The 24,087-nt window shown below is 43.7% G+C and overlaps 1 protein-coding gene across 1 annotated transcript in view; it reads right to left on the bottom strand.

Moving 5' to 3' along the window:
- The window catches only part of WWC1 (WW and C2 domain containing 1), a 159,213-nt gene extending 137,347 nt beyond the window's left edge, over positions 1–21,866 (bottom strand). Inside the window, exon 1 of the mRNA XM_065409106.1 lies at positions 21,748–21,866. Within this exon, the coding sequence (XP_065265178.1) occupies positions 21,748–21,866 (119 nt within the window). The remainder of the gene's footprint in view (positions 1–21,747) is intronic.
- Positions 21,867–24,087: the final 2,221 nt, after the last annotated feature.

Raw genomic sequence — 24,087 nt, forward strand, 5'->3', positions numbered from 1 at the left:
GAATCATGGGGAAATTGGTCCAAGCACTTCTCTGCAGAGTTGTTCAAAAGAAGCAGGTAATACCATTAGAGACAGAGAGCATGCCTACACTGCAATTCAAAACTCCTGGCTGACCCATGCTAGCTGACTAGGGCTCATGGGGGTTAAGGCTAAGGGACTGTTTGAATGACCCACCTCACAGGGTTCCAGAGCCCGGGCTCCAGCTCAATCCCAAACGTCTACACCACAGTCAAACAGCCCCTTAGCCCGAGCCAGAGTCAGCTGTCATGGGCCAGCTGCAGGTATCTAAGTGCAGTGTAGACAGATCCAGAATGAGAGAGCTCGGTTGAAGTGTTGACTACATCTACACTAGGAACCAGGGGCTCTAGTTTACCACCAGCACAGGCCCACAGTAGTAACTCAGCTGAGTTGCATGAAACGACAGACAATTTACTCACTTCTACATTATAGCGTCTATCGTTCCTAACACTGGTGTAGCTGCACTGACTGAGCATTATAGGTCTCATTTTTGCTAGCATAGACAAAGTGTTGGTGTCCGGGTGGGAAGAAGGGAAAATGGGGAGCTCATGTAAAGTGGATAATTAAGTGTTCGACTCTACATTAACCCCAATATAAATTTCATCATTCATATCTCTGAACACATTGCAAGAGGAGTCACTATCAAATACTACTGCTTTAAAAACTTGGAGAAAGGTTGGAGATTGGCTTCTGAAGCAGGGTGAAAGCATGAGGAAGTCACAGTGCTAATACCTATAAACCCAGAAGTGCTAGGGTATCAAGCCTACCTCAATTCTTATTCCCCCTACACACACACAAAAAAATGGCTAACAGATGTCTACCCATAGGTCAAGAGTTTCTCCATTTAGATTTCAATCCAAGAAGAAAGAGGGCTTTATTTCTACCCTTCCTCCTCTGATTCCCATTCAAGTGCCAAAAAAGAATCTTAAACCTCCACAAAGAAGCAAATTGTTACATTTTCCCCCTTATGTGGATGGCCACCAACTTACCTGAGTGGATGCTCTGACAAGCTAGGATGAGACTCCAATTCTCAATGCTGGCTATATAAACCAGCATACAAATAAGATCTTCCAACTGGCCAATGAACATCCAAAGCTCCATTACAACAAAATAAACCACCTTTTACACAGATACAGACAGCCTGTAGTACTGGGATTGAGGGGTTTAGAGAGCGTGGGGGGGGGGGGGGGGAGAGGCGAGATCAGGGCTAGGGCAGGGGGTTGGGGTACGCGAGGGTGTCAGGAGTGCAGGCTCCAGGAAGCGCTTACCTCAAGCAGCTCCCGGAAGCAACGGCATGTTCCCCCTCTGACTCCTATGCGGAACCACTTCCTGGTGGCTCTGTGCACTGCCCCGTCTGCAGGCACCACCCCTGCAGCTCCCATTGGCCACAGTTCCCAGCCAATGGGAACTGCGGAGCTAGTGCTTGGGGCGGGGGCAGCGCGCGGAGCCCTCTGGCTGCCCCTACACCTAGAAGCCAGACGGGAGACATGCCGCTGCTTCAGGGAGCCTGCCTTAGTCCCACTGCGCCGCTGACTGGATTTTTAACAGCACAGTCAGCAAGACTGACCAGAGTCACAAGGATCCCTTTTTGACCGGACATTCCAGTCAGAAACCGGACACCTGGTAACCCTAAATTCTGCATGGACACTCTTATTTTGAATAAGACCAGCCTTTTTTTTCCATTTAGCTTTTTAGCCAGTATAACTGCATCCACCCTAGGAGTTTTGCTAATATAAAAATATTGTAAAAAGATTCACAACCCTAACCAACATTATTATATAGGTAAAAATTCCTACCCGAGACCTGGCCTAAGCTCCTCGGGGTATGTCAGTTTATAGTCTGGAAGGTAGCACAACTCTAGGAGGTATTCACAGTTGTGGATTTTCCCCTGCTAGATCAGGGACACTGATTACCTATCGTACAGTTATGTGATCTATTGGATTACCAACTCCTGAAACAGCCCATCCCGCAATCCACTTCATCTTTTCTTCCTCTCTATTTCCTTGCTTCAGATATTCACCTGCCCACGTAGAGGCATATCTATTACTATGCACAATGGAACTAGATTTTGCTACAGTGTTGCATCAGGTGCTAATATTATTCTGTGTTTGCATGTTTGATGTGGTAGTACTTACTGTGAGAACTCGTTTGTTACTCTAGATTTTTAGTTAGAAAAATCTCAGAAGCATTTATATTTACATTTTTTGTGTTTTTAGAAAACCAAGTATTGGAAGCATATCTAGCCAAAATGTTTTGCACAAGAAACTAATTTGAGAAAATATATACACCCACAGTATGCATGTTTTCACCAGTTAAGCTGCCTTGTCAGACAAGCCACATGAAATTTTTGTCCCCTTCCAATTACCCACGAAAAGACCCCTTTGATGCTATTGTTCAGACTGCAGATTCTCTGAGATCCTTGCTCAGAAGTCAATAACAATGTTTTCATTTACACTGCAAGTAAGCAGATTTCTCCTGGTTGTAAAGGCTAGTAACTGACATTCTTCAGAGTACAGAAAAATCCTTTAATGGACATGCAGAGCCCATGGAATCATCAACTGTAGTTTAAGTCATACAACAGAGTGCAGTGTACAATGTTTTTAAAGACAGATATAAGACAATAAAGGTATCCAGACTGATCTTTGCCCAGCAGATTCACCTCTGCATGAACATTGTGCCCACACTCACGACACAGGGCTCAAGAGGTGCAGAAGGCTTTACTGGCCTTCCACACCATGGGTATGTTTCACCCACAATGGACAGTCTACACCTGCATGTTTTTTCCTTCAGCTACCAGAATATTATTTCCTTCCTCTCTCACTTGTCTGAACTTCGATATTTAGTAGATAACACACTAAATGTTGAAACTCATTGTTTAGGAGAAAACATAAACCTTTTACACTGAGGTTTGTAATGAACCTCTGAATAGGTCCATTGTACCATTCTACAGCACTTAAAATGTACATACACTCTGTTTTACTGATTCAATTCCTTCAGTAATTAGACATTAGTGTGGTTCATGGAAAGCATGTGATATGTCACTGGTGAAATTTGCTAGTACCTAGATGGGGAGACTTGCTTAACAGAATCGATAAATAGGAGTTACAATTAAGTAGAATTTTACTATATTGATTAAAAATCCCCCACTATGTGCTGCATACACACATAATAATAAACACTTTCTGTAAGTCTCTGCTTCAGATATCCCATCAAAGAGTTACTGGCTATTCTTGTGAAAATGGTTTGCTTTTCAAAATGAGCAGACCCTGTTTATAAAGTTTACAGAAGTTAGAGATGGAAGAGGTCTATCAGGTCATCTAGTCCATTCCTCTACCAATGAAGGATTGGTCTCCTTAGGATGCCATCAACTTCAACAGGAAGGCCGAGTTTGGATGGAGAGGTTTAATCTTTAAAAGGGTTTGTTAATTGCACATGCATATTCACATGCCATTTATCATTATAACAGAAATCCTATAACATTTCACCAAATAGACTGTTTATCCTCGTTAGTCTATCTATCCAATCCACAAAAAAGTCTATTTTGATCTTTAATTTCTTGCTTTTAAAAAAATTATTTAAACAGGTTTCAAATACAAGAAACAAGTTTATGAACTGTGCAAGAAGAGTCTTCTATTTGTATAGTGCATTTAATGTAGCCACATCAGGGGGTTTCACAGAGACTTGAAATATGTTTTAAATGTGGCATTAAAAGTAGTGAGAAAGTGAAACATTAAGATATACTTAAGCATTTGTCTATACTGGAACAGAAATAACTAATTTAGACATTTCATTGCAAATCTGTTTGTGAATACATTTCTAATTAAAAAGTTCCCTATCTTAATATTGTACTCTTAATCAGAAAAGAATACCCCAGATGACCAAGTCAAATCCCAAACATTGTACATTAAAATAAATGTAAGCCTACACCAAGAAGGGAGCTACATAAAGAAACAGAAGAACAGATTTTGAGCACTAAGCCTGAGGCATCATCCAACAGTCTTTAGGGACAGATTTTGCCACCTCTCACATTGAGTGAAGAGAGGCCCCAGACAGAGTGAATAGACAACAGATGGAGGAGCACAGGGGAGCTTGGATTAAGTGGGAATTAGGCATCATGGAGAAGCAGGCTCTAAATTTAATGATTAATAGGCTAGTAGACTGAGAAATTAAAAACCTTTATACTAAGACCTTTCCTCTGAATATCAGAGGGGTAGCCGTGTTAGTCTGTATCCACAAAAACAACGAGGAGTCTGGTGGCACCTTAAAGACTAACAGATTTATTTGGACATAAGCTTTCATGGGTAAAAAACCCACTTCTTCAGATGCATGGAGAATAGTTAACAGTTCACAAAAGTTAAATCCATCTCTACCCAGAGTTAAAAATAACAGTCTTATTTTGCAGGAGGAGACCAGCAGCAGACTAATCAGGATGAGTGGTACCCAATTTATTGCACAGAGTGCAGGATGTATCAGTACTTTCTTTGTGGCCAAGTGGTTTATATATGCACCCTGTGCAAGCAGCTCATGGTCTGTATAGCCCAGTGTTACTGAGCTGAAAGAAGAGTGGGACAGAACTGTTTAAATATATGGCTTAGGGATATTATTCAGTGGGCCCACCTCAGAACAGGCTTCCATCATGAAACTGGCTTGCTCAACTGGAGGCCTGGGGAAGTGGAATTGAGGGACACATACCCTTCAAGAGAGTCCTCCATCAATCTGAGATAATAAAGAATGATAATTCCTCATGTACCAAGGAGGTTGCTCCAGGGGATGGAATTAAAATGGAGAAAGAGGCTGTGATGATAGGTCATTCAGTCAAGAATTGAGATGGCTGGGTATGTAGTTGTGACAGATTTGGAGCTGCCTATAATAGTTTAGGAATTCAATTTGTTGTAAGAGGGTTACTGTATGGAAACTTGGGGTTAATTCAAAAAACGGCTAACGGCACACAGGCAGGGAAGTGTGTAATGGTTTCAGATAGCAACTCATTGGCCAATGCTTAAGAGACTATGCAAGAGACATTTTCTTTGATGAACTGTCTTGATCCCCTTCTGCAGAGCTCCAGCTGTTTCTGGGCCACAGGTCCAAGTGTGGGAGTGGAGTGAACTTAGGCTGGATGAGGGGGATGGTTAAGGGGAAAGACAGACCCAGACCCCCAAAGATGTGTGTAAAACTTTTGTTTTAAAAATCACTTCTGTTATGCTTTGCTACTACTGATAAGATTAAACAATACTTTGTGTTAAGAAAGTTTTTCTGAGTCATTATGCCACTAGTCACAGACTCTCAGTCAAGGGGAAGACCCACAGGTGCACAAACCCAGTTGGACCAGCTGGGCAAGCAAGTGGATACACAGAATACTGCAGAACAGAATGACAGATCCGTCTAAGAATGGGAGAATCACAGGATTCCACCCACCGTAAGGCATGTGACTTGGGATCTGAAGAGAGTGAACTCAGAGACCAGAGAGAAATCAAGGGGTGCGGCTAGACTTGCAACCATAACAGTGATTATTGTGACAACTGCTTGATGACTTACCTGTCACCTTTGCTCCCAGCAGACATGTATAAAACATCAAAGTCTTTTAGTGAGAGCTGGAGAGGAACTGGTTGTCATGATGAACGTTGGTACCAATGACATAGGGAAATGTAGGAGAGAGTTCCTGGAAGCTAAATATACGCTCCTTGGTGGAAGATTTAGGTCCAGAGCTCCAGAAGTAGCTTCCCTGAAGTGTTTCCAGTTCTATGCACCGGTCCAACTAGATAGCGGGAACTTCAGCATCTTATTGCATGGTTGGAGATGGTAGAAAGAAGAGGGGTATATTAGGTACTGTGGTACATTTGGAAGAAGGTGGAGCCTAGACAGAGGGGTGGTCTCCATTTTAAAATAGAACCAGTCTTCTGAATGTAAAATAAATAGCTTGGGGGTAGAGGAGCTAGGGGGAAGCAAATGGAAGCTGAGGAGCACTTAAGTCAGACAGACAACTGTTAAAGGAATGAGAAACACAATGGTATCTATGTATCCAGTGACAGCTAAGGTGCAAATTACAAATGAACTAGAACAGGGAAAGGATAAGAACAGAGGTAAATTCTGTAAAGTCACTAGGGTGTCAGATAAAGGAATTAAACAAAAACCTAATCAAAAATAGACCAGGGATCTGATTCACAAAGGTACTTAGGTACCTATGTCCCCGGTGTAGGTGCCTAACTCCCTGTTTTGGCTCCAATATGATCCACAAAACTGCTGCTGAACCTTGTAGGCACCTACACCTCACTCAGGTGACCATGTTTCTGCATCGGCCTGCAAACTACTGCTTCCCTCAAGGCATCCAGCTGTCAATTTCCCACCTAATCCCCAGAGTTATTGTAGGTATTTGGGGAGGTATTCTCAGAGGCCATCTACCAGATCAGATCCCATTCAAAATCTAGCCAGAGGAGAAGATGGTGGTGCCACCACCCACCTTAGAACTTTCAGCCCAGTGATCGGAGACCTTGCCTGGGATGAAGGAGACCAAAATTCAGTTCCCCCTTCTCTGCCACCAGAGGAGAAAGGATTTTAGCGTGGGTCTTCCACCTCACAGGAGACATGCTCTAGCCACTGAGAAATGGGATATTCTGATATGGGCCTTCCTCAGTCCTCTGTTGATGCTGTCTGCACTGTGGATAAATCATGAAAGAGTGATTGGAGCAGGGAGACTGGACCCTGGGTCTGCCACCTCCCAAGTTGGTAACATAACTAGAAGGCTACAGAGTCATTCCCCCTCTTTCTTTCTGGCCCAATGACTATTTAACTATTTATCCACAGTGGAATAGTCACTGGGAGAGAGAGAGAAAGGCTAGGAGCCGGTGCTTCAAGGTTCCAGACAACATTCTGTGTGGTTTGATATACTTATTAATTATCTCTAAAAAGAGGCATGAACTGAGGAAGCAAAATTTTTCAGGTGGGTAAGTTATTTAGTTTAGTCAGGATCAAACAAGCCAGGTGAATGGGCAACACCTTGGCAAAGTAAATTCAATGTCAATAAATACAAAGTAATACACACTGGAGGGGAAAACATAAGCTATTCTTACATCTGGCAAGATTCTAAATTAACTGTATCAACTCAAGAAAGGGACATGAGCATCATTACAGACATCTTGATGAGAACTCCGCTCAACATGCAGCTGTGATCAAAGTAACAAACAAGATGATAGGTTGCATAAAGAATGGGCTAGTCAATAATACATAAATTATAGTTACCTTTATATAAATCAATGCTATGGCCTCATCAGGAATATTGTGTGCAGGTCTGGTTACCCCATCTCAAAAAGGAAACTGATGAACAGGAGAGGGATCAGACAAGGGCAACAAGTGTGATAAGAGGCCTAGAAAAACTGTCATATGAAGACTGAGAAGACTAGGACTGCTCACCATAGAAAAGAGATGAAGTGGGGACATGACAAAAGTATGTAAAACAACAAATGGTCTAAAGAAAGTATATTGGGAGCTTTTATTTTCCTTGTCTCAAAAGAACTGGAGGACATTCAGTGAAATTAAAAGGTGGGAAATGCAAACACAACAAAAGGAATTTTTTTTACACAATGTGTAATGAAATTGTGAAACTCACTGCCATAAGAAACTGTTGAGGTATCTAGTGCTGGTAACTATCAGAGACAGGATACTGGACCAGATCGATCTTGGGTCTGATTCAGTATGGTAATTCCTCTGAGTAGGACAATACTCTGAGTAGTTTCACTGATTTCAGCCAACATGAATATGGCTACAAATAACTTCAAAAATGAATCAACAGGTGTGGTCCAAGGACTTTTCACTCAAAGTGAATTAGTGACAAATCTTATTCCACCTTAAAGCTATGCCCTACTTATACTGAATTCTCTATTTAGAGAGATTCTGGTCTCTGCTACATGGGGTACATTCAGAGCAATGCGAGTTAATGGAGTTACACCTATGTAGCCAACTTCTGAATGTGTCCCTTCCTATGCTGAGGGGTCATGTGTGAAAAACTGGGATAATAAAAGGTAGCAACAGAAGCTAATGTTGTGAATATACTCAAGAAGGAAATAAACAGGTACTTAGACCAAAGAACTCTCCTGGGTCACAAACACTAGCTGAATAGATCCAGAAATTATAATACACAAGTGAAAGTCTGAGAGAGGCAGCATCATATGATCAGATCAGAGGAAAATAGGTGGCAACATTCTGAACGAAGTTCAGGTCTGAACAGTGTAAAGCTTGACTAAAGAGCTTTACAACATTCTAATCTTATAGCTGTTAAAGAATGAAGCAGCATCTCTTTGATTAAGCATGAAACTTACCCTACATGCACTGAAGAGATAACATTGTCAGATCATCTTACAGGTTAGTGACATGAGATGCAGGTGTAAAGCATATATGTCCTGCCTCTGAAACTTGAACAAACTCAAGGTAATTTAAGCAAACTGAATTTGGACTGACTGCCCTAAAGAACGGGGAAAGTATAGAGGTTTGACTCAACTTTAGTATTTCTAGGCATTTCTGCTTGGATGTAGGCAACAATTAGGAAAAGTCAAAAGTAAGAAGCGTATGCACAAGTATTTGAATGCTATCAGAATGTATGCAATAGGAAAGGCCACTTTAATATAAGATCATCCAAAAGGCAACATACAGAAGAGAAAAAAAGAACCTTGGGAAACTTTACAAAAGATGAACTGAGGCAAGTTAGTACAGACGCTCCCCGGGTTACGCAAGACCCGACTTACGCAAATTCACACTTACGGAAAAAGTTCCATAAGCCAGAAATAGGATTTTCGGGTTGCGGAAATTTTTGCGTAACATATGGGTATACGTTTCCGAATTACGCAAAATTCGAGTTACATAAGGCTTTCCGGAACAGAACGATTGCGTAAGTCGGGGGGCGTCTGTATGGTTTCGGTACTGACTGTTCAATAAAATAAACTTAATTAACACACAAATGTTTTCTCTCTGAGACAGCGCAGTTACTGAAGGCAGCTAAGCAGTTCAAGATAGTTTGCATATTAACAGTTAACCTCCCAAACATTTACCATTAGTAGTTTTGGTGCCAGGTTTAGTACAGACACCACAATGAAAGAAATGAAGTAGATCTAGAGATGGCTCCTTAAAACTGCTCAAGCTGTACTGGGTGCAAGGACAAGAATTGCAAGAAAGCTATAAGAGGTAAGAGAGAAGATTAACCTGCTACAAACAGGTAAGGCTGAGCAAACACTTAAAACAAAAATACTATGAAAAGGGCACTAAAACTGACAGGCTTTTAGACAGAAAGTTAAAGAAAAAGGATAAATCTGCCATCCCACTGATTAGAAATAAAAAGGGAGATTTAGGAACTGGCATCAAACAGATCTCTGAAACGTCTGCTAACTTTTACCATACTTTGTACACTTCAGAACATCCAAATCCTGAACTTATAGATACCTGAGAAGCATGAAACAACGTCAGCTCTCAGAAGATGATGTGGCAGCTCTTGATGGGCAAATTGCTCCAGATGAAGCTGTAATTAGGAATTTAAAATCCAACAAAGCTCCAGGTCCCAATGAGTTTTCTGGGGAGCATAGAGCTCTGAAGCAAGTGATAGCCCCTATTTCAACTGAATTGTTTAATGGTATACTGCAAGGGAACGAGATTCCAGCTTCATGGAAAGAGTCAAAAAAATGGTCATTCCTAAAGAAGGAAAAGAGCTTAACAACTATGCATTATACAGACCTATTTCTCTAATTAAGATGGATACTAAAAATTTTTCTCAGGATACTAGCAAACATACTGACGGTCATCTTGCCCAGATATGTTCATCTTGACCATTCTGGGTTTTTTGTTGACAGGCATTTATCTGATATCAGAATAACTCCAAATTTGATCTATAATGCTAATTCTAGCAATTGTTCCTGAGTGCTGCTTTCTTTGGATACTGAGAAAACCTTTGACCAGCTGTAGTGGGAGTACCCAAGGAAGATTTTGGTAAGGTTTGGTTTTAGAAGTCAGTTTTTTACAGGCATATAGGCCCTGTATGCTTATCCTTGAGCATCTGCTTTGATTAACGGTCATCAATCTCCTCCTTTTAATTTGTCTGGAGGTACGAGACCTACTTAATCCCCTTTTGTTTGCTTTGGTAATGGAGCCCTTTGCAATAAATGTGAGAAACAATCTCTTGGTAAAGAGCATCAAAACATCTTCTGGATTAGAACACAAAATAGCTTTATATGTTTACAATGTCTTGTTATAGTTGCAAGATCTATTATCCTTAAAAATTATAGAACAATTGACTTTGGAATTTGGGGAGGTATCAGATTTCAAACTAAACTACAAAAAACATGAAATTTTAGGAATTAATATTCCCAAAAGAGTTAAAATAAACTGTTGTCAGCTACATACATTTAAATGAGAAAAGGAATCTTTAAAATATTTAGGAATAAATATTGTGGAGAAAAAACAGAAATCTTTTTAAGGCAAATTATCCTCTACTGTGGAATAAAATAATAAGAAACTTGGAGGAATGGAACAAACATGAGACTTCTTGGCTAGATAAGGTAGCCTCCCGAAGTTATTAGTTTTGTTTCAGTACATTTCTGACAGGACATTAAAAACATGGCAGGAAGCACTATTAAAATTCATATGGAAACATAAAAGACCAAGGGTGAGATCTTAAAGTTGGACTAGCTTTCCCTAATTTATCTCAATATTATTATGCATAACAATTAAAAGTATGATCAATTGGGTTAACAATAGGCTATCCAAACACTTGGTAAAAAAACAAAACTGAAGGCAAAGATAGCCATTCTTACTAACTGTTGGGTTAAAACTAAATTAAAAAAAAAATCACCCATTCATCCAGGCCACCTTGACAGCTTTGGACAAAATTTCTAAATTCCTGTCACCGAAGCCTTGTCCTTTAGCTACTTTTATTAATAATCATCAGGAATTTATCTATAGGAAATATCAAAGTGACTAATCGTTGTGGGTAAGAGCTGAGACTACTCAATTTGGACAGTTGTTCGTCGGTCCTGATTTGAAATCAAACCAAGAGATATGTAATAATGTAAATAATATAAAGATCCTGTATTCTCAATATTTATTAGTCAAACACAGGAGCGGATTTACCATGAAACAAACTGGGCCCCCAACAGGGGGGCACCCAAAATGCAGGACAAATATCTGACAACCTGCCCCCGAGGCCCGGCCAGCAGAGCAGCAGGGCTCAGGCAGGCTGCCTGCATGCATGCCATGGCTGGTGGCCCCACGCCGCTCCCGGAAGCGACCGCCTGCTGGCATGTCTCTATGTACCCCTGGCATGGGGGGAAGGGGCTCCGCATGCTGCACCTGCCCTGGGCAGCGCCCAGAGACCTGCTGACCCCCTCCCCCTAAGGGGCACGCAGAGGGGTGCCAGCAGCAGGGCTAAGGCAGCTCCCTGCCCGCTCTGCTTCCCTCCCTCCACGCCACTTCGTTCCCAGAAGCGGCTGGGATGTCCTTGCGACCCTTGGGAGGGGGTGTGTCTCCGTTCACTGTCCCCGCCCCAAGTACCGACTCCGCAGCTCACATTGGCTGGGAACTCCGGCCAATGGAAATTGCAGGGGCAGCACCAAAGGGCAGAGTCACGCGAAGACTCCCTGGCCTCCCCCACCTAGGAGCCGCTACCGGAAGGGTGTGTGTGCCGGTCGCTTTGGGAGCCATGCTGCCCAAGGTAAGCGCTGCCCCCCTGCCCCCGTCCCGCACCCCAACCCCTTGCCCCAGCCCAGAGCCCACGCCTCTCACCCAAACTTCCTCCCAGAGCCTGCACCACTCCTCCCACACCCCAACCCCCTGCCCCAGCTGAGCCCCCATCCAAACTTCCTCCCAGAGCCCGCACCCCTCACCCCTCCTTCCACACCCCAACCCCTGCCCCAGCCCCCAAACTTCCTCCCAGAGCCTGCCCCCCACCCCCTCTACTGCACCCCAAGCCCCTGATCCAATCAAGGTACCTCAAATGAAAATAAAGTACTTCCCATTACTTATAATATAGGATGAGGACAAAGAAAAAAAGAATGAAAAATGGGGGGGGGGGGGGAGCTAAGAAAGAATGTTGTTTTTCTTGGCTTGGTTGGGGGGGGGGGGGCTGAACATGAAGCTGCACACAGGGCCCCACTAACTCTAAATTCACCACTGGTCAAACATTTTAATGTGAAGTCTGGATACAAGACAGCTCTATTTAGACCTTCAACCATATTTGAGTTGACTACCCAGGAGCAAGTTTGAATTCTTCTTGAGAATATCAGATAAAGTAACTCTTTTAGCATAGTCTTGAAGTTGGCTGATGTAAAAGTTTCCAAATATATATTAGTACTCTCATAGCAGTGGAGTTTTTTAAAAGGAGATGTATCAAAAAGTTTCCAAAGTGTCACTCTGTGTTTTAACCAAAGTGATGACATGCTGTATAATACCTGACTAGAGATTTAATCAAGAAGTTTTTAGGCATCATCTCCTGGAGATAAGTAGGCAAGGAAGAGAAATGTTCTCTTGGAGGGAGTGTTCGATAGTAATGTCACTGATGACAAATTAAGGATCCTGGAAGTAGATATTTTTTCTCCAGACTACAACTAAGGGCTTGTCTATACTTACAGTGCTGCAGTGGCACAGGCACTGTAGCACTTAGTGAAGATGCTATCTCCGCCTGTCAGTGTAGGTACTCCACATCCCTGAGAGACAGTAGCTATGTCGATGGGAGAAGCCCTCCTGTCGACAAAACGCTGTCTACACTGCAGGTTAGGTTGGCATAACTATATCACTCAGGGGTGTGGATTTTCCACACTCCTGAGCAACGTAGATATACCGACATAAATTTGTAGCGTAGATCAGGGCTAAGTTTCTAGACAGAGGCAAATGCTTATGCCTTCCCTGCAATTTACCATATGACCATGGTGCACATTGCTATTAATTTCTTAACGAAAGAGTTAAGAATGAGCAAGGACCTGTCTGGAAAAGAATCAAGTTTCAGCAGCTTTCATCTGAATTACACATATACTTCCCAGTTGGGGAAAAGAAAGATTTGTTCTTATACCCACCCTCTTTCAGTTTGGTGAAGCTCTCTCAGAATCAAAATATTTTTTGATATTTCAGCTCACACTCTTGTTTAATACTAATATTTATATAATAAAGCAGATATACCTCGTCAGTTGGCCATGCAGTGAGATCAATGAGGGGGCAAGGCAAGTATTAATATGAATCTAACACAGGAGAAAAAAACGAGGCTTTTATCATCCGGAAACAAAACTAGTGACAGAGGCTACTATAGTTAAGATGAAAGCCATAGCAGTATGCTTCAGAGGGTAAATTGTGAGATACATGCTTAACAGTAATGCCCCTCCCCCAACCCATATATGACAGTGTTAACACTCAACTGAAAACAGAACCATACTGTACTACAGGTAATCTTTGCAACCACATAAAATGATCACAAATTCCAATGTGGGGTTTGTCTTGTTAGTCTTAGATAAGCAAAAGAAAGTTCGATTTACATGACTGAAGAGGTTAAATTGATTTTAGCTCTCCATTCAAGCTCTGATTTCTTCAATTAGAAGCACCTCCTTCAATTACATTCAGTTCATCTTGTAAGATTCAATGTTTCTAGTTTAAGCAAAGTCTTAAATGCCTCAATAATTCTGCTTTCCATATTCCCCCTTCAAGCATGTGTGTACACACATGTACAAACCATTCAACCCTACTGCTCTAGAAAAAAAATAACACAAATGTATTCAAGCACAGTACTTGAAGAACACAAGAACACAAAACTGTCATAGGGAAAAGGAAAGGGTCTTCAGTTCCCCTTATCACCCACACAGTCAGGGCTAGACTCAGAATCCTGTGAAATCTGTACTCTGGCTCTTAGCAGTAACTTAAACAGACTGCTCTTTATAATTAATTTAACAACTATCTTTGGAGAGTGTATATTTGAGAGGGAAACAGATTCACATAACTACAACCGGGTATTTGGCTGGCTACCAATAAAAAAGGGCAACAGCAGGCATTAGGTTAGGAAAGCCTGCAGCTGCATAAACCACATTTCTTTCTTCCAGTATGCATGCTGAAAGTAGTCTGGATACGGAACAAAAGCAGAGGAGAAATGCCCCACATCTTTGAGATTTTTCCTTCTTACACTATTGGTTTTCATTTGCAAATCAGCACTGCACCATTATTTGTTGTTTGTGCTTCTCATTGCCCTTTTATTTTGAGGCATGTGGAGAGCTTTCACATTTTAGTTAGCTAAATTTAATTGCATTCCACTGAGGCAGATTAATGCACTGAGCTGCCAATAGCAGAGATGGACAGTGAATCACAGAGCTATACTTATGGCTGTGAAATTTTGTTTCAAAAGTAAAACCAACAGAGGAGCCAAGTCACACTGAAGTATCACACCAAATCTGAAAAATGTATTTATATGCAGGATATTGCAATCTATAGATGCATACTGGGTCTAATCCTTCCATAGCAAGCATTTTCAAAACTATAACTCCTAAATTCTAAGGATTTGTTTCAACCTTAATCCCTGTACAAGAAAATTCAACCTGTAGCAAATAAAACGTCTACATTTTCCCTAAATGGCATCTATTAGTCATGTATTCCTCCTGGAAGCTCTATTCCCTTTCCGAGGAGTTAACTGTTCTGTAGGCTCACATAGCCAAAGTTTGGAAATCCATTTGAACTTGGAGTAGAAAGCTATCCCAGGCAAATGTCAACTTCTGCAAAATCTAAACTCTCAATTTATAAGGTTTTCTAGCCTTTAGGATTGCAGAGATTATACTCCACATTTGGAAGGCTAACTGATGTTTGTTGTATTCCAGAGTCTACAGACAGTTCTAATGCCTCTGATGCTTATTGCAGCTTCGCTGCAGAAAAGTGAGACCTGGCCAGAATCTTACCAGTTTTCACTGCCTAGTGATCAGAGGTGAATTGATCAGAGTCCAGTCGATTTCATTCTGAGGTAACCTTGGAAGACTGTGAGCCATACCATGCCATGAATGCATAGAACTATTTACTGTGGTGAGGACCTGAAATTGGAGGCCCAAGGCAGTGGGGAACATGCTTCTCCATTCCAGAGCGGAAGGGAGTTTCAGACTGATCAGACTCCAGCTAGTCATAGGCTCCAAAGATGGAACAATACCCCCATTTCCCTAGCAGGATCCAGGGACAATACCTTTGTTGGAATCAAAGCACTCTTCTCTATACTATAAAGATAAGTGAGATTCTTGTCTCAAATCAAGCTAATTTTGTACTGGTGCTATTCCTGATTTACAGCTAAGTTTGAGATCAGATACCAGCCTGAACTATCACGTTTCTGGTATTTTGCTCTTATCTTATGTAAAAACGAAGCGGTAATCATAAAAACAGCTTAAAACCTAGGGCCTAAATTACTATGCAGGTGTGTCTTCTGCATTTGAAAAATGACCATGAGAATTCTAGCGCCATTGTATCAAGATGTGTGCTGAGTGGTCTGTGTCAGCACAAAGGAAGCTGTCACTCAGAGAATACGATCGTTTCAGGAACATGCATTATTGAATAATGTAGGTCTCTGGAACGCCAGTCTGTAGGAAGCTTAATCCTGAATTAGCCCTAAGGACAGAATTCATCATTCATAGTTTCATAAATAAGTAGCTACTTCAACTTCATGTTGCAGAAACACACTATGACTAAGCCACTTGACTAGGTGAAGTCATTTAGCAGGCCATTAGAAGTGCCTGACAGCTTTCCAGTCTAAAACTTATGTTGACTGAGGAGGAGAAGATTTACTTACCATCATGTGAACATCCACTATTTATATATATTAAGATATTTGCATTGCTAAATATTTGTATTGTACAACATTTGTATGCTACTAAAATGATGCCATACATGCAACATATAAGCAATTTATTATAGTTGCTTTTTCTTAATCTTTGTCCTTTAATCTCAAAAGAGGAGTTTTCAAAAGTTCTTCCACTCCTTATACACCAAGGGTGGGCAAACTACGGCCCACGAGCCAGATCCAGCCCGCCAGCCGTTTTAATCCGGCCCTCGAGCTCTTGCTGGGGAGTGGGGTCTGGGGCTTGCCCCGCTCCAGGGACTGCTCCACGTGGCTCCCGGAAGCAGCAGCATGGCCCCTCTCCGGCTCCAACGCATAGGGGCAGCTAGGGGGCTCCGCTCTGCATGCTGCCCCTGCCCCAAGTGCTGCCCTCGCAGCTCCTATTGGCCAGGAACCACAGCCAATGGGAGCTGCAGGGACGGTACCTGCGGATGGGGCAGCGTGCAGAGCCACCTGGCCGCACCTCCACGTAGGAGCCAGAGAAGTGACATGCCGCTGCTTCCGGGAGCCACTTGAGGTAGCCCAGAGCCTGCACCCCTGAGTCTCCTCCGGTGCCCCAACCCCCTGCCCCAGCCCTGATCCCCACCCCGCACTCCAAACCCCTCGGTCCCAGCCCAGAGCACCCTCTTACACCCCAAACTCCTCATCCCCAGCCCCAGCCCAGAGCCCGCACCCCCCACGCCCCAGCCCAGAGCTCCCTCCCTCACCCTGAACTCCTCATTTCTGGCCCCACCCCATAGCCCGCACCCCCAACCAGAGCCCTCACCCCCTCCCACACCCCAACCCCAATTTTGTGAGCATTCACGGCCCGCCATACAATTTCTATTCCCAGATGTGGCCCTCAGACCAAAAAGTTTGCCCACCCCTGTTATACACCTTTCTCTTTCTGCAATGTATTGAGACCAACTGAGAAAGCAGACATGGATCCCTCACACTTGTTTCTGCTCTGACCAAAGCTATGGATTCAAGGTAGAAGGGACCATTGTAACACAGGCCACAGCAAAATTGAGGCTCAAAGCAATAAGTTAGACCAGTGGTTCTCAAACTGTGGGTCGGGTCCCCAAAGTGGGTCGTGAACACTTTTTAATGGGGTCGCCAGGGCTGGAATTAGACTTGCTAGGGCCCAGGGTCCAAACCCCACCATTCAAGGCCAAAGCCCAAGCCCAAGCCCCACCACCCAGGGCCAAAGCCCAAGCCTGAGCTCCACCGCCTGGGGCCGAAGCCTAAGGACTTCAGCCCTGCGTGGCGGGGCTAAGGTTACAGGTGTCCTATCTGGGGCTGAAGCCTTTGGCTTCGGCTTTGGCATCCCCACCTGGGGCGGTGGGGCGCAGGCTTCAGTCCCCCCTCCTGGGGTCATGTAGTAATTTTTGTTGTCAGAAAGGGGTCGCGGTGCAATGAAGTTTGAGAACTCCTGAGTTAGATCATCCTTCCTCATCACTTTAAAGGCTACAGAAGCCTTCAGGGCTTTGAAATTCAGGTCAGCTTTTGAAGGCAGGTCTCTTGCAGCACACCATACAATTTTTGGCTCATTCTATCCATCATGAGAGTGAACTTCTGAATCCTTCTGGTGCTGTCATACATCACTTAGGCCTGTTTATACATATAAGCAAGAAGATGCTGTGACACCATGCTTCTTATGGACAGGAGAATGATAGACTGTTGAAAAAATTTGCCAAAGATTCTATTCTACAGTTAAATTGGATAATTTCAGTTGATACAATCAACTCTAGTAGTTCAGCTGATTCTTAGATGATTATAGAACCCTCTTTCTGCCAGTCACTTCTCCTAAGGGCTTGTCTATACTTACGCACTGGTTCGGCGGCAGGCAATCGAACTTCTGGGTTCGATTTATCGCGTCTTGTCTGGACGCGATAAATCGAACCCAGAAGTGCTCGCCGTCGACTCCGGTAATCCTGCTCGGCGCGAGGAGTACGCGGAGTCGACGGGGGAGCCTGCCTGCCGCGTCTGGACCGCGGTAAGTTCCAACTAAGGTACGTCGACTTCAGCTACGTTATTCACGTAGCTGAAGTTGCGTACCTTAGTTCGAATTGGGGGGTTAGTGTAGACCAGGCCTAAGTATCTAAAGTTTCTGGGTGTTCCATTATGTCTGCATCCAGACACACTGCTGCAATAATTCATTTAACAAGCTTCAGTTAACACAAAACATGTCTAACTACAAATCCAACATCAACTAATATAACAAAAACTATATAGACAGCCTTAAGCACTGCACCTATACAGTATCCCTAATCATATTTCTTTACACTAAATTAAACTGGAAATAGGGATTTAGGGAAGCTTTAAAAGTTGAGTCTCTTATCTTTAGTTACCAGTTGTGGCTCGCTGAATGAATTGACCAGATATTATATGGGCATTGTCAACTTGAAATCTGGCCAATTTGAAGGAAATGAGTTCAAAAAGGAGTTTTAAGTCATATCTGCCTCCATATCCACTGCAATCTGTGGTTTTACAGCAAATCACTTTTTTATATACTATCTCTGCCTTTTTTCTGCATGAAAGACCCCTCTCCCCCCAAAAATAGTGACGCTGACTATTTACAAACTGCTATCAATTGCAGTGAACTATGTTACAGTAATTTTAAAGTTTACTTGTAACAGTACTAGATAAAAAAATCATTTCAGTCTGAAAATATGCTAGGGCCTGGTGGGCCTCCTCACACCAGTTTCACACTGCTGTTACTCCAATGACTTCGGTAATTATTCCTAATTCATACCAGTAAAAGAACAGCTTCAGGTTCAAGGCTTGTCAGTACCATATGTATTTCTAGCATAATATCATTGAAAAATTTCATATATTGGGTTATTTTGTAGAAAACAGTGAAAACCTGGTTATCAGTAGTAAATACACATGTAGTAAATGCAGTAGCACAACACACACACCTAAAATAAGGTGCATATTTGTACATTGCAATTGTTTATATTTTATTGCGATTACCTATATGGGAAAAGACCCGGATTTTTAGATGCCACTATTAGTCCTCACTAGTGCTAACAGATTTTTGGTTTGTGTTTAGTTTCATTAGAAGAATAAGGGTGCACAAAATAGGCTACTCCTGGAATGCAGCTGCTCCCTGAAATCCTGTAAAGTTAGGAACTGGACAAATCCATCATTCTCATGGCTAACAAACATTTGGCTGTCAGATGAATAACTGAGCTAGAATCAAACGAATGTGTGGGCGCTGGCATCCTGACAAATATAATGGAAAACTGATACAAAGAATCAATTGCTGTGGGGGAAATAATCAATTAAAAAAGTTAGCTTGAACCAAACCTGTAAATTATCACACAACAAGAAAGACTCTCTTAAGAGACTTACTCCATTTCACTGTTTAAAATTATTACAGCAGCATTCTGTAACACCTTGTGCTCGTTACAATTGTTTTGGACTATGACCTTCTTAAAAAAAAGTTTCATTAAGTCAAAGAATCCTGAAATTCATCAAAGTACAAAGTATGAAATTTTATAGATGTAGATCACTATTGCATTTAGAAATTTTAATATAGTATTTGAGGCAGTTCCCTTCTTCAGTTGCAGTAAACATACAAGTAATTAAAATTTGTTAACATTATCTGTCTCTCCGCAACCTATATCTCCTCCTAAAGTATAATTGACAGTTTCAGTGACTTTTCCATCATTTAGCAAGAAAACTGAATTGATCATATGCTGCTAATTTTAACTGTAAAATTTTAAAAAGAGACTTACAGACATAAGTAGACAAATCATTTGAAAAGTAACTGGTCATACACAGCAGGTGCTTTTAATACTTGAGTGTAATTTATAATAATGATCAACACAAGAATAGTGCACACATCAGAGCAAAGAGGGTCAAGAAGGAAGCTGAAGAGTAATACAAGGAGACAGAGAAAAAGAAAAGCACTGTGGGAGATGAATGACTCCATGAATAACCTATGGGAATGTAGGACATGATATTTTGTTTTAAAGAGATGGGCCAAAACCTAGAATGTGCTGTAGTATAGCACTAGCATACTATAATATAGTAATATCACCACTTATCTTAGATTGTTAGTCCCTGCCCCATAGTCACTATGTGTTTGTAGAGCACATCACAATTAGGTCCCAATCCTGACTGGATTCTTTGGATGTTACCACAATGCAAATAGCAATCGTGATCTCAATATGTTTGATAACAAGAATGCTTGCATGTCAGATCTGCAAGAGCACTGAAGTAACAAAGGGGACAAGACACTTAAGTGAAAAGAATGAAATTGGAAACAAAAGCCAGAACAACACTTCCCCTAAATATTTGTAATACCGCTTAGAAATCCCAATCACGGATCAGAACCCCATTGTGCTAGGCACTGTACATCATGTAACAAAGATAGTTCCTGCCACAGAGAATTTACAGTCTAGGTTTGAGGGATGGATGAAAGGCTAAGGAAAACAAAAAACAGTTCAGCTGACCACTTTCCCTACCAATGCCGGACAGAAATGATTTCTAGACATCATGGCAGAGGCAGGTTGTAAATAGATTTAAAAGAAAGAGAGAATAAGGTGGTGGTTTTATGAATTTTAAATTAGTTTGAAGGATAGACATATAGGAGGACTATTACTAGCACACCAAAACAGATCTTTGAAAACTCTTCAAGCAATGGGTGCTTTTGGACCTGAGCAAGAGATTCACTATAGCATATAGGACAATTAGAAGGTCATGACATCAGCCAAGGGATGTCTCTCACTTTCATTAACATTCTAATGGTTACCAAGTAGCTGTTACACTGCCACTTAGCTCTCCACTGTTTAACACACTTAAACAAAAGGCTAAAGTCAACTCTGAGTGTCAGCAGTGCAAAAACAATAAAGGCAATCAGTCAGGTTGCACCTGTCTAACTAGGGAAGAATGTGGCCCAAAACTGCAGAATGTTAATAGTCTGACAAATTTAAAGCAACCAGGACATTCCAAGGTAAACTCCCCAAGTCACACTTTATATAGTAAGATATTATCATGGTGTATTTAAGGATAAAAACTTTAAGTAGTCACTTTTTATGATTAGAGGGCAAAAAGAACATTATAAGTAGGGCTCTTAGTAGTCAAAGTTACAGGAATGGAAATCCCCCTCTTCCATCAAAGACTATAAACTGAATCATCTCAATGGAGTCAAACTGCAGGCTTGGGTATGAATGTAAAGTCCCCATCCCACACACTGAGGGAGGTACAGAGAATTTAGTCCTGACCAGGACCATTTTTAATTTGTATTATAATAGTATTTAGAAGTGCCAATCAGGATCGATACATAAATATGGTTGATCAATGCATTTATTCATCAACCAAAACCAAATCACTTGTTTACTAAAAACCTTATCCAGGAATAGCAGATTAGCACCAGGAATCCCTGAAAATATGTTTTGGTATATTCATTCCGCCAATATGAAAGCTATTATGAGTCAAGCTCCAACCTAGCAGTGCCCTGACAAAAAAATTGTGGGGATCAGGCAAAATTCAAGATAGCTACATCACTTTCTCCAGCCTCTTTGCGCTGGTACCCTAACACCGAGCTTACTACCCAGGTTTGCCTGTATATCCTATAGTGGTGAGAGCTCCCTCCACATAGAAAGAGAAGTGGTTTGGGGGTAAATCAAAGTAATCCAAGCCATGTAAACGTGCACCCAGTGCTGGGTGTTTTACAAATCTTGTAATAAAGCCTCTTTCGTCTGCGCCATTATCTCCTGGGCCAGCTGTCGGGGGAAGTCCAGTGAGCCCCAGTTTAGGGCTCGAGGTGCCCCTTTAGCATCAGGCTCTTTGTTTGTGCTCCTGCACTGCCTCTTCCCTCCGGCCCAAGGGCAGGCGGTGGCTGGGTGAACAGACACCTCTCCCTGCACCTGTCTGGCTTCCCTGAATGGCAGCGAGGGAGTCAAACCGGTCCGGCCTCATACCTGTCTCTCGGGTCGATCCAGCTGGTGGTTTTGTTGGTGTGGTCGATATAATACACTTTCCCATCGAAGTCCCGGGCTTCTTCCCAGCCCTCTGGCAAAGGTAGCTCCTTCCTTGGCATCTTCTCCAGGCCGGGTTGAACTGCCCCATAAAGAGCTCAGCCCCTGGTCCCCGCAAGAGCAGAAGAGGAGGGGGGGAGAGCTGGGGGGGGACGGGGATTCCCCTTCCTTGCAAGGCCCAGAGCTCTGGGGGCAGCACCGATCAGCCCAGCCACTGCAAGGAGGAACCGGCGGGAGTCACATCCTCCGCTCGGGGGGCCAAGGGGCGATGCAAGGCGGTGCCGGGTGATGCCAGGTGCCCGGCGCTGGGGCGGGGGGGAGCGGGGCAGGGCGGTGCCAGGTGCCCGGCGCTGGGGCGGGGGAGGGCGGTGCCAGGCGATCACCGGCACAGGCTCCCCAGCGCTGTCCAGCGCTCCGAGGCGGCGGCTCCCCTCACGCCTCCATTTTCCGCTCGGCTCCTGCCGCCCGGCGAGTGCCCGGGGCCTGGGGGTGGCTCCTCTCCTCCCGCTCCCGGCCCAGCCTGGCACCGACACCTCCGCCGGGGGAGCGGGGGATGCTGCTCCGTGAAGGGGCCCAGCGCCCTGCCGCTGCGGCCCGGTCCCGCCTGCCCGGGGAGCGCTGGGCTCGCCTCACGCCTCCAGGTGCTACTGTAATGCAGGTAATAGCGCTGCCCCCGCGGAGCTGCTGCCGCCGCCGCCGCTGCTACTGTAAACACGGGTGCACCGGAGGCAGGCGCCTCCCCCTACCCAGGGCACGGGGGTGGGCACAGCACAGCGCCTCCCTCTGCCCAGGCGGGGAGGCGCTGGGGGCTGGGCACAGAGCAGCACCTGCCCCGGGCACGGGCTGGGGGCCCTCAGCAGCACCTCCCCTCTGTCAGGAGGATGGTGGGGTGGGCCCCAAGGCATCTACTCCGCCAGGCAGCGATGGGCTGGGGCGTTTCAAGCTACCCTTGCCCCTAGGCAGATTGGGCTAGTGCTTAGAACAGGGAACTGTTGGCAGGATTCCGTCCCTCCCCGTCTGTATCACCTTGGCTCTCTATGCCCTAGCGTTCCCACGTGTAAAATACTGACCTCCCCCTGTGCTCACGTTAACATGGTTGTGAGCTGGAGGCTGGAGCATGAATGCATGGATTTATTATTTGCCAAGCCCAGCCTGCCTCTGCTCTGTACACAGTGTTAAGTAGCCATAGCCCTTACCCCAGTGAGTTTACAATCGAAACCCTACCATTCCAATCCAGAAAGTCACAGCTGATCACAAGAGGAATACATCACCTTGGGGTGGCATACATTGTTAGTAGTGGTTTCCTCTCACTCCCCACACACGCCACTCCTTTTTTCAGAACTAAAGTTTTGGGTGGTAGATTAAAGCTGGTAGATTTAGTCAGTGTGTTCAGAGGAGAACTTAAAGGAGAAACTAGGGCCCGGATCCATAAAAGCATTTAGTCACGGAAGTCCCAGTTTTGGCCCACTGTATCCCCAAAACCTGCACTGAACCCTTAGGTACCAAAACTCATTTGGCACCTACATTTTTAAAGTAAAAGTTCCCTAGGCACCTGTGTTGCATACTCTGGGCATGCACACTGCTTCCTCTCTCTAGGCCAGGGGTAGGCAACCTATGGCACACGTGCCGAAGGCGGCACGCGAGCTGATTTTCAGTGGCACTCACACTGCCCGGGTTCTGGCCACTGGTCCGGGGGGCTCTGCATTTTAATTTAATTTTAAATGAAGCTTCTTAAACATTTTAAAAACCTTATTTACTTTACATACAACAATAGTTTAGTTATATATTATAGACTTACAAAAAGAGACCTTCTAAAAACGTTAAAATGTATTACTGGCACACGAAACCTTAAATTAGAGTGAATAAATGAAGACTCGGCACACCACTTCTGAAAGGTTGCTGACCCCTGCTCTAGGCATCCACATGCCTAGCTCCTGCGTACACCCCAGAGTGATTCATAAACCAGGAAAGGTAGGGGTTCAGCCACTTCAGTTGCGTGCAGGGCCTGGTCCAGTTCACAAGCTCAGAGGTCACTTACTGAATTGAGTCCATTCAAAATCAAGGGGGGAGGGAGGGAGGGAGGAAGAGAAGAACATGGCGGGGTACACCTTTAACTTTTAGCCCAGTGGTTACAGCACTTGCCCGGGAGATGGAAGACTGGTTCAATTCCCCTTCTCTGCCAGAGGGGGGAAGGATTCAAAACAGGGGTCTCACATCCCAGGCAAGTGCTCTAACCATGGGGCTAAAAGGGTGGCACCACCATCTCGCCTCCCATTTTGTGTG

Source organism: Emys orbicularis, chromosome 8 (genome assembly GCF_028017835.1).
Source record: "Emys orbicularis isolate rEmyOrb1 chromosome 8, rEmyOrb1.hap1, whole genome shotgun sequence".
NCBI classification, from domain to species: domain Eukaryota; kingdom Metazoa; phylum Chordata; order Testudines; family Emydidae; genus Emys; species Emys orbicularis.